At 39.5% G+C, this 11,964-nt stretch overlaps 1 protein-coding gene across 1 annotated transcript in view; it reads left to right on the forward strand.

Annotated features, from left to right (window-relative positions):
* Positions 1 to 11,964, forward strand: part of ADGRV1 (adhesion G protein-coupled receptor V1) — a 521,249-nt gene that overhangs the window by 452,377 nt on the left and 56,908 nt on the right. The window contains exon 87 of the mRNA XM_044916755.1: positions 5,121 to 5,242. Within this exon, the coding sequence (XP_044772690.1) occupies positions 5,121 to 5,242 (122 nt within the window). The remainder of the gene's footprint in view (positions 1 to 5,120; positions 5,243 to 11,964) is intronic.

Raw genomic sequence — 11,964 nt, forward strand, 5'->3', positions numbered from 1 at the left:
TTTATTTATTTATTTATTTATTTATTTATTTATTTATTTATTTATTTATTTTTAAGTAGGCTCCATGCCCAACGTAGGGCTTGAACTTACGACCCCTACATCAGGAGCTGCATGCTGTACTGACTGGGCCAGCCAGGCGCCCTTGAATACATTTAAATGTGTGTAGATTCACTGCACAGATAACTGGTTTTATTTTGTGAATTGCACCTAAGCATTTGTCTTCCAAGTCTTTCATTCATAGTATTATGCTTTTGTTGGTTTGTTTGTTGATGCATCTCCTAGTTCAGCATCACACTTTTTCTTGTTTCACTAAAATTTCTTCCTTCATTAACAGAGTTACCGGTTTCTAAATACTAGGATGCATATTTGTAACTGAGCTTTGAAGTGCATTATGAAAACCTTCTACACTGTTGATTGTTCTTGGCATATTGTCACATGTTCGTTGACAGATGTTCCGAAGTTCTGTGGAAAATGTGGGTTCAAAACTCTGCCAGTATATAGACCATTCTGAGGGCTAAGATTTGTATAAAATGGGAGTACTGTGTCAATGGAGAAATGAACCAAACCATCAACCAGGCATCTCTTATTTTTGTATGGCAAAATTGCTTTATGGCCAGTCAGTTATGTGTCTAAAATGTTTGCCCCAAAAATGCTTGCAGCAAAGATGTTTATGGTGAAAGTACCTAGAACCATTGAAATTCTGTTTTCTAATTCACCCCTAAATATGTTTCTAATGTTGCCAGTTATAAATGCCTGCTTCCGTAAGCATTGACTTACACAGACAACAAAAAACTAGTGGTTCACCAAATGTGAAATATCAGCTTGTGAAATAAGAAACTGATATGATTTTCATTAAGTGCAGCATTAATTTTCAGTTTGCCAAATGGAATTCGCAGCAGCTGTTAAACAACAACACGCCCCTCCCCCTTCATCACTACCACCCACTCCCAGCAGCCCTTCTGCAGTCAGTTACTCTACACCCCAAAGAGGATGAAGGTACCTGCTTAGAGATGGATTAGCCATAAGGCTGATGAAGTTTAAGTTTTAGGGCTCCTCCCTTGCATAGGTCCCTTCCAGGATTCGATACCTATTTTTGCTTTGGCAATTCTTATTTTTTAAAGAAGGCTCTGCAAGTTTTATAAACTTCAGGCCCACAAAATCTGGATGTGCCTCTGGATATGTTTCTTCCATCTGAAATCGTTTACTCATCGTTGTACTGCTGGAAAACCAGCCTGGGTCTATTATTCAATACACTGAGTTATTTATGACTGGCTTTCTTCCTTGCAGAGTTTCTGGTCTGGGGTGCCAAGCTACCACACTTTTCTGCAGAGTTCCAGAGAAACCTAGGCCATGGGTGTTTCTAGTCAATCCCAGTATGCTCTCTTGGCTCTCCCACTGAGCTTTGTCAGCACACAGCACTTGTTTGGCTCTAGGCACTTTAGAGGAACATGCAGGCCAGATTTTGAAAATTGGGTTCCTAGTTGTTCATGCAAAATACGCATGTCCTTTTGTACTCTGCACAGAGCCATAAATAGAATTTTGTACTTACACAGTGGGAACAAAGAATGCAGTTGCCAGACTTGATATCTAATCTTTAAAAAATTTAATGAGCATAGCATAGGAAGTTTCCTAAATATTAGGGTATCTTGTCATAAGTAAAAATGAGCCCCTGGCCCTTTATCAAATTGTATGATTTCATTAAACAAAAATAAATTTTTATAAAATTTAAATAAATCTTAATACATTTTCTCCTGGCCTGATGTAAGGCATTAATGACAAAGGAATTATTCATCTGTATAAACTGTGTCTTTTTTTTAAGATTTTATTTATTTATTTGACAGAGAGAGAAGGAGAGCAAGCACGGGCAGGGGGAGTGGCAGGCAGAGGGAGAGGGAGAAGCAGGTTCCCCGTGGAGCAGGGAGCCAGATGCAGGGCTCAATCCCAGGACCCTGGGATCGTAACCTGAGACACTTAACCGACTGAGCCACCCAGGCACCCCAAACTATGTTTTATATTATTCTTATTTTCTCTGTGAAGTTATAATAATAACTCAGACAATTTTATATTTCTTATGAAGGGTCTGTTTGGGAAGATACCAGCATAGTGCCTTTCTCCTCAAAAAAAGGACTGCTCAGGTTCCCTATTCCTTCTCCTCTCCCCCATTCCCTTTCCTTCCTTTCTCTTCTAGTGTTTTTCCTTTCTCTTCCCTTGCCCAAGAATCTCATCCTAACGCCCTACTCACAGATACCATCCAGAGAGAGGTGTTGAAGTATGGAGTATGGGAGCCCTGTTCATTGTGAGGGGGGCATTTGTGTGAGGAGTGGGGTACAGCCCACATGAGGTGTCAGAACCCATGTGTGCAAGGGAAGGGATGACAGCATCGGGAGACTGGTTACAATCAAATAGGGCAGTTGATCAAATAGGTAAATATATTAAGAACAATGAGAAATAGATTTCTTAACAACAGAGAAGAGATTTACAAAAATTAAAAGGAAGAAAATTAGAATTAACCCTGTGGTGTTGGATTGAAATTAGAAGTATTGGTGTGACCTAATGATGTTCATTATATAGAGACAGATCCAGTGATCCAGATGTAAATGTGTGTGTGTGTTCATATGTGTACCTCCATATATTCTCTAGCTCTGTCTACTGAGAGGGCCTAGGGGTAGAAACACCCCAATAATCGTGAGCATACCTAGTACCCAGTCTTTGTTTTTAAGTGCCATTTCCGCCCCCCCCCAAACCAGAACTGGATCAGGGAAAGTACAAGATGAGTTTAAAACATCTTGTTGGACCAAAAACCAAGGAAGTGCTTAACAGAATGATGAGGACATAACAAAAGGCACAGAAGTCATCTTGCAAAATTTAGGATAATTTGGGGCATCAACATGAAAATAATGGACAATAACCCATTAAATAAATTGAGAATCTATGAGTCCATATTTTAAAAATAAATAAATGAGTAAATCAAACATTCGATAAGGGAAAGGGTGTTTATCCAGTTTCAAGGTCATCCCACACAAATACTTAGTAATCACAAAGGAAAACAGACTAACTTCACGGTGGAGAACGTATGCAGCCACTACCTTAATCAAGTGACCTGAATGAGCAGCCCAAGTAATGGGACAAACTGAATTTTTGTGCTACCCAACAGAATGCTATAAAAAGAGCCCAGCCTCCCTTCTGTGATTTCTGCCAGACTTTATAATCTGAATCACAGGAAAACATCAGATGAACTCAAATTTAAGGACACTCTACAGGAAAAACTGGCTGGTAATCTTCAAAAGTGTCAGTCTTAAAAGCCAAGTCCACACAGATGCGGTGTTGGGGATTAAAGGAGATTGCAGAAGCATGTCAACCGGACCTTTCTGCTACAAAGGGGATAATGGGAACAATGGACAAATCTTGAATGGGATCTGAGGATGGCAGTAATAGATCAGCATTAATTTCCTGATTTGATGGTCCCCTGGTGTTTATGTAGGAGAATATCTTTATAGAAAATATACCAGAGAGGAGGGGCGCTTGGGTGGCTCAGTCAGTTAAGCACCTGACCCTTGGTTTTGACATCAGTCACGATCTCAGGGTCATGAGATCGAGCTCCACGTTGGGCTCCAGACTCAGTGCAGAGTCTGCTTGAGTTTCTCTCTCTCTCCCTTCCTCTCTCAAATAAATAAATAAATCTTTTTTTTTTTTTAAGTATTTGGATAGGAAAAATCAAACAAAAAGGAAGTAAAGTATGGGGGCACCTGTCAGAAAAGCATGCGACTCTTGATCTGGGTTCAAGCCCCATATTGGGTGTAGCGATTAAGAAAAAAATAATAAACTTAAAAATGTTACTTTAAAAATATATTTAAAAACATAGCATTCAGAGGGTGATGCAGGATTCAGTTGGAAACTTTTAAGTGGCTCAGTAAGAAAAAAAACCTTTGTTGTCAGACTGTACTGGTAGCTCTTCTGTAAGTTCAAGAATGTTTCAAAATAAAATTTTTAAATTGCTAAAGTTGGATTATTTAATTCTTCCGATTTCCAGAGTGCATGTAGATTCCAGGCAGTAAGTGATAATGGTGGGTATATATGGACCTTGAGGTCTGTCCTCTAAGAGTTGTCAGTGGTGTGGTCCATCCTGATGTCTTTCAACAGCTTGAAATGTGCTTATTTGCAGCTGCTATGATCTGATTCACTTTCCAAATCTTATATAGCTTGTCATTTCGATGTTAAAATCCCCTTTTTAAGGTTATTATTCTATAATGCACATATCAAAGACAAATGAAAAGGGTAATGAAGTCCTGGGCCCTGAAGAAATCTGTCCTGAAAACTACTGAAATAAATTACATGAGAAACAAGGATAGAGTAAACTTAGTGTTGACAATAGCAAACCCATCACTTCATCTTTGCTCTAATGTTAGCTATAAAGTTTGGTGTCTTTTCTGTTAGAAAAAAGGAGATGAGTATATCCTTTTCTATGATACACAAACTAGTATTTGTAGCATTTCTGTTTTAAAATGTCGGATTAGGGGCACCTGGGTGGCTCAGTCGTTAAGCGTCTACCTTCAGCTCTGGTCATGATCCCTGGGTCCTGTGATGGAGCCCCGCATCGGGCTTTCTGCTCAGCAGGGAGCCTGCTTCTCCCTCTTCTTCTGCCTGCCACTCTGCCTACTTGTGCTCGCGTGTGCACTCTCCCTCTCCGTCAAGTAAATAAATAAAATCTTTAAAATAAATAAATAAATAAAATGTCAGGTTAGACTACACTAATTTCGGGAGCACACCACTGCCTGCCGTTTTCTGGTGGAGAGCTCTTCAAGGGGATTATTTACCTGGGGTTGAAATGTGATTGCATCTCTGTAGTTCATGGCACTTCCTGAACAGTCCAGCAGGTGGTAGTCTAGGAGAGGAACAGTTCTCATTCTTCCCCACCCCCTTGCCTACCAGCAAAACAGAAAGAATGTAGATTCAGCAATGTGCCTTCTCTTCTCTGGCATAAGAATGGGATTTCCAAGGTTGTTCTTTCAAAATGGGTACTTCGGCATACAGAGTATACAAGAAAAGAGCTGATATGCATCTGTGTGTATGCGTGACTATTCAGTATACCAAAGCTCAAAAAAAATTTTTTTTATTTCTAGAAATTCCATTGGTTTTATATCTCTTTGGCCTGATTTCTGTGACATGGCTTTGGGGAGGCCTGCACATGGCTTACAGACACTTCTGGATGTTGGTCCTCTTTGTCATTTTCAACAGTCTACAGGTAAGTTTACAATTTCGTTATTGATGGCACACAGTGAACACAGGGCATGGAGTTTCAACGTCAAGGAATCAAGTGTTTACTCATAGATGAATTCTTAAACACAACATCATACAGAGTTGTAGAATAAAATGATGGGGGGGGCTAAATCTTTAATAACTGAAATATGGTTGGGCTTCTAACTTGCTGATTATACAGATAGGGAAGACATAAAATATTTACCCTCCTTTATTTAGAGAAATCTAAGTAACTACAAAAACATATTTCTCTTCCAGCAGGATTGATGTTTATATATTTTGCAGATGGTAGCCATGAACATATGCACATATTTGGACAGTGGCTGTATCTAGATGTTAGATCAATTGAGGAATGAAATAGATACCAGTGTTCAAGCAGTCCACTCTTAAGTCTGGTGCTTAGTAAAATGAGAGTGTTTTGGTTCACTAAAAAATGATTGACATCCTCTAAGTCTGGCAATGCCCAGCTTAAATTAGTTTTGTGAGCGTGCTTGGATAGCATAACTAGAAATTATATAACTGTAGCAAAAATTAAAGCTGACTTTTTTAGTGCTTTTGTTAAAATGGAAAAAGTTGCACCCTGAAATTAACAAATGAACTCATTTGCCTTATTTTTCTAAAGTGAAAAGGTCTGTCCTGGACCAAAATAATTTCTTGAATTTACCAAAGATATCTCTAAACAGTCCTTATTTTGACCACCATCGTGCAAGGAACATGTGTAGAAAAACCCATTAGGATGATAGCATACAACTAAAACAAGACTCAAAGCATAATTCGGTTTAATTTTAAGGAGATGATTTATTTAGTGACACCTTATCTTCCAGCAGGGTGCCTAATCAAATCATCATATGGGTTTAGGAAGAGCAAAAATACAAAGTAACTTGAAAGTTTGGCATCAAGTTGATACAAGTAGATACTTAGACATCTCTTTATAGCCATAGTGAGAATCAAGTGCCTACTGCTAGCACATTGTGTTAGTGTTACCAGTACCGGGATGAAGGTGACAGGCCTGCTCCTGGAGAATGTGATGATTCAAGAGAGTAAACAATCACTGGTGAGAGTACACTGTGGCAGGTGCCATGCAAACAAAATGTTGTAAGAGCTGAGTGAAGGGCCTGTTTACTCCTGCCTGTGCTGGCATTTGAGATGAGCCCCAGAAGTGAGACATTCAGGTCAGAGGCCCTGTCTGGTCACCTTTGAATCCCCAGGGCCTAGTGGAACTAGCACCAAGGTCCACACTGACAGCCTGCAGATGTATTTTATTTGGTGGATATACAAGAGTACACAGAACAGTGTTTTAAATGGTTTAATTTGCTGCAAACTTTGTAAATTGAGAAATTCCACATAAAAATTTGAACTTCTGGCTTTTCTTTAATGGCAGTACCTGCTTGGCAGCAATTCTCCAGTCCTAAGTAGATGCTGCCCCCTTTAGATGGGGCATGTGACCTTATTACACGTGATAGACTTCATTCATTCATTTCACCTGCCTGTGAGTTTGTGACACCTTTAATGTTGATTAACTAAGTGAAGAGTGTAAGGTTAGAGGTGGGTATTTCAGGCAGAGAAACAGTGTTAGCCAGGGCAGTGCAAAGGAAAAGTGATCCATCTTGCCGAGATTTAGCAAAGAGCCGGGGTGGGGGTGGGAAGAAGAAAAGCTTTGCAGTTAGGAAGGTAACACTGGGAGCAGAGGCAGACAAGGGTAGGTTGGCCTCCATGCCATGCTACCATGCTTGGGATGGGCTGTTAAACTTCAGCTTTTAAGCAGTGGGAAGCCATCAAAGTTGGAGTTTTTGTTTGTTTTGTTCTGATTTGTTTTTTATATTTTGTGAGTTTTTAAATTTTTTTAATTTTGATTAGGAATGACATGCTTGTACTACTTTTTAGAAGGATAACTGGAAACAGGAGGGTTCTGAAATGTGGAACAGCTCCAGTTAGGTGGGCTACTATCATATTCCAGCCTATAATGCTCTGGTAGCATACCTGGGAATAGAGAGTAGGTGACAGGTTTGAGAATTGTAAAGGTAACTACGAATGAAATTTGGTTAGCCAATAAAATGTAGGAATGGGAGTATGAAAGAACAACATCATTTAGAAATGCCTGGCTCGGGGTGCCTGGGTGGCTCAGTCGGTTAAGCATCTGGCTCTTGATTTCGGCTCAGGTCAGGATCTCAGAGTCATGGGATTGGGCTTTATACTGAGCCCAGAGTCCACTTGAGATTCTTCCCCCCCCCTTTCCCCCCCCCCCCTTCCACCCCCGCTCACGCACTCTCCCTCCCCCTCCCTCTCTCTTTCTCAAATAAATAAATAAAATCAGAAAGAGAAAGAAAGAAAGAAAGAAAGAAAGAAAAGAAAAGAAAAAAAAAACAACAAACAAATGCTTGGCTCAGGCAAATGGCTGGGTACCCACACCTTTAGTCAACATGAAGATCACATTCAGCACAGGGTTCTAGGAAATAATGCAGTAAGGTCAGTGAGTTGGTAAGATGTGGGAGTCATTAGTAAAGCTACCAATATTTTAGGGGTGCCTGGGTGGCTCAGTTGGTTAAGCATCTGCCTTCGGCTCAGGTCATGATTCTGGGGTCCTCGGATCGAGCCCCACATTGGGCTCCCTGCTCCGCGGAAAGCCTGCTTCTCTCTATCCCTCTCCCCCTGCTTGTGTTCCCTCTCTAGCTGTCTCTCTCTCTGTCAAATAAATAAATAAAATCGTAAAAAGAAAAGAAAAGGCTACCAGTATTTTAGTAACTAGGTATTGGAGAGGGCTAGTGAAAGATTATTAATGGAAGGGAACCAGTTTAGAACAGTTCGGAGTTGCTGGTAGAAAAGAAAGTTTCAAAAAGAAACAATACTAACTCTGTCAAGGGTAGCAAAGATAAATAGCATGAGAGCTGAGGGCAGTGTGGTTTAGTACAGTGCTCCCCATCTGTGGTTTGCATAAGAATCACGTGGACTGAAACACAGACTTTCTGATACAGTAGATCTGGGCAGACCTGAGAGTTTGCTTTTCTAACAAGTGCCCGGATGATGCTGATTCAGCCGGTCTAGGGACCACAGTTTGAGAACCGCTTGTGTAGTAGAGCATGATCCTAACTCCACCAACCCATCTTATCTGGTTGACTTCAGCTGAGTCATGAATACAAATTTTTTTCTACTTTCTACTTCATCTGCAAAATGGGAATAAATACCACTTAGGATTATGGTGTGATTTAATTAAGTGGCATAACAAATATAAAGCAATTGTACAGCACTTCACACGTGTAAGTAATAGTTATTTTTATTCAAGAATTTAATGGAGAATAGAGAGAAAGGAATAGCTTAGGAAGGACATTTGACTGGTTGGTTCAAAGGAGGTTTTGTTTTGTTTTGTTTTCTTTACTTGTGAAAAGAACCAACAAAGAAGGAGAAACTGACAAGTGGAGGAAAGACTGTGCTGTGGCCAGATCACAGACAGGGCAGGAAGAACAGAAGTGATAGAGGGTGAGGAGAGATGTTTCTCTCTCTGAGGCTAGGGAAGGAGGGAAGAAAAGGTAAACATGGAAAAACCATTTTAAAGCTGAAAGTGTGGAAGGTTGGAATTTGTATCTAATGCCCTCTCTTTTCTCTGAAATTCAGGAAGCAAGGACATTTGCTGAGAAAAATGGGTTGAAAGCTTGAGCTAAAAACAGTAAAAGGTACGCAGCAGTTTCTAGGCAGAAAGTAAATAGCAAACTATGGTAGGTTGGAAGATGGTCAAGAAACGGACTGCTTAGAGAGAAACCCGTGGGATTCAGTGGAGATTAGACACTTGAAATCAGTGATGGAACCTCTCAGCAGCAATTAAAGAAATGTAAACCTTAAGGTTAAAATGGTAGCCAGTGTAACCTATCCAACCACGTACACACGAAAAAGTCTGTTGAGCTCTTATGGAGATTTATTAGTAAAAGAGAACTGTTGCGGTACACCTGGGTGACTCAGTCAGTTAAGCGTCTGCCTTTAGCTCAGGTCATGATTCCAGGGTCCTGGGATTGAGTCCTGCATTAGGCTCCCTGCTCAGCGGGATCCTGCTTCTCCCTCTGCCTACCACTCCCCCTGCTGTGCTCTCTCTCTCTCTCTGACAAATAAAATCTTTAAAAAAGAGAGAGGGAGAACTGTTGGGCATTCAATGATGTTTCATGGGGAGATATAAAAGAAGTCGTTCTGGTCTGTTTCTTAGAGGAACTTAAAGCTAAGTATAAAAACTAAAAACGTTTCAAACCCATATATAATGAGCTTCATTCCATCTATGTGGTACTATTGAGGTGATGAATTTCTGTATCACTCTGGCACATTAGTACATTCCTGGTACCAGTGCTCAGTGAATCATTCTTAAAAAGAATGCCTGTCAAGAAACACTTAAAAATATGATTTCACTAGCATTTATTGGGGTTCATTTGGTTTATAAACTGCCTCATGTCTTCAACTAGGACATTTTCATGGAATATGACTATATAGTAGTAAGATCTTCCAAGTATGTTCCATGAAGCCTTAATGGTTATTATTATCTTTTTTTTTTTTTTAAACTGGCCTTTGTATTTTTTTAACTGGCTTTTATCAATATCTGCAACCACAAAAGTATACATCTTATGCTTGGCTACTGTATTTTACCCAAAGGAGATTACTGTCTCTTTTTTTCACCCAGATTATTAATATGTGATACATGCTCAAAGACTAATAGATAAAAGGTATCTTTTTATAATATTCTGAATTTTTAAATATTTATTATTTAATGCAATTTTTAAAAGGGAATCCTTTTTTTTTTTTTTTCAAGTAAACTCTACCCACAATGTAAGGCTCAAACTCATGACCCGAATTCAAGAGTCATATATTTTAGTAATTAAGCCAGCCAGGTACCCCAAAAAGGGAATCTTTTTAAATGTTTTTTTTTTTACTTGGGTGTAGTGGACACACATTACGTTAGTTTCAGGTGTGCACCATAGTGATTTGCCATCTCTATACATTATGCTGTGCTCACAAGTACAGCTCTTATCACCATACAATGCTATTACAGTATCACTGACTGTGTTCTCTATGCTGTGCCTTCTTCATTCTGTAACTGGAAGCCTATATCTCCCACTCCCTTTAACCCATTTTGCCCATCCTCCTGCCCCTCTCATCTCTGGCAAACATCAATTTGTTCTCTCTATTCATAGGTCTGATTCTGCTTTTTGTTTGTTTATTCATTTGTTTTTTTAGATTCCACATTTAAGTGAAATCATATGGCATTTGTCTTTCATAATCTGCCTTATTTTACTTTGCATAATACTGTCTAGGCCCATCCATGTTGTCACAAATGGCATAATCTCATCCTTTTTTAAGGCTGCAAAATATTTCGCTGTATATAGATACTACACCTTCATTATCCATTTGTCCATCAGTGGGCACGTGGGTCTTCCATGTCTTGGCTATTGTAAGTAATGCTGCAATAAGCATAGAGGTGCATATATCTTTCAGATTAGTGTTTTTGTTTTCTTTGGGTAAATACCCAAAGTGGATTTATTGGGTCATATGTTATTTCTATTTTTTTTTAAAGATTTTATTTATTTATTTGACAGAGAGAGATAGCCAGAACAGGAACATAAGCAGGGGGAGTGGGAGAGGGGGAAGCAGGCTTCCCGCTGAGCAGGGAGCCCGATGTGGGACTCGATCCCAGGACCCTGGGTTCATGACCTGAGCCAAAGGCAGACCCTTAATGACTGAGCCACCCAGGAGCCCCTGTTATTTCTATTTTTAATTTTTTGAGGAACCTCCTTAGTGTTTGCCACAGTGTCTGTACCAATTTACATCCCACCAACAGCATATGATGGTTCCTTTTTCTACACATCTTCTCCAACAGTTGTTACTTCTTGCCTTTTTGATTCCAGGCATTCTGATGGGTATAAGGTGATATCTTACCATGGTTTTGATTTGCATTTTCCTGATGATTAGTGATGTTACATATATTCTCATATGTCTGTTGGTCATCTGTATGTCTTCTTTGAAAAAATATCTATTCAAGTCCTCTGCCCATTTTTTTAAATTAAGTTCAATTAGCCAACATACAGTACATCATTAGTTTTTGATGTAGTGTTCAACGATTCATTAGTTGTGTATAACACCCAATGCTCATCACAACAGGTGCCCTCCTTAATACCCATCACCCGATTACCCTATCCCTCTACCCCCCTCCCTTCTGTAACCCTCAGTTTGTTTCCCGGAGTCCAGAGTCTCTCATGGTTTGTCTCCCTCTCTGATTTCTTCCCATTCAGTTTTCCCTCCCTTCACCTATGGTCCTCTGTGCTATTCCTTACATTACATATGTGAGTGAAACCATATGATAATTGTCTTTCTCTGCTTGACTTATTTCACTTAGCATAATCCCCTCCAGTTCCATCCATGTCGATGCAAATGGTAGGTATTCATCCTTTTTGATGGCTGAGTAATATTCCATTGTATGTATGAACCACATCTTCTTTATCCATTCGTCTGTTGAAGGACATCTTGCTCTGCCCATTTTTAAATCAGATTGTGTTTTTTTGGGGGGGGGTTGTTGAGTTGTATAAGTTCGTTATATATTTTGGATATTAACCCCTTATTTGATATATCATTTGCAAATATCTTCTCCCATTCAGTAGATTGTTCTTTTGTTTTGTGTTGTTGATGGTTTCCTTCACTATGCAAAAGCTTTTTTTTTTTTTTTTTTTTTTTTTTTTTTAA

Source organism: Neomonachus schauinslandi, chromosome 7, assembly GCF_002201575.2.
Source record: "Neomonachus schauinslandi chromosome 7, ASM220157v2, whole genome shotgun sequence".
Lineage (NCBI taxonomy): Eukaryota > Metazoa > Chordata > Mammalia > Carnivora > Phocidae > Neomonachus > Neomonachus schauinslandi.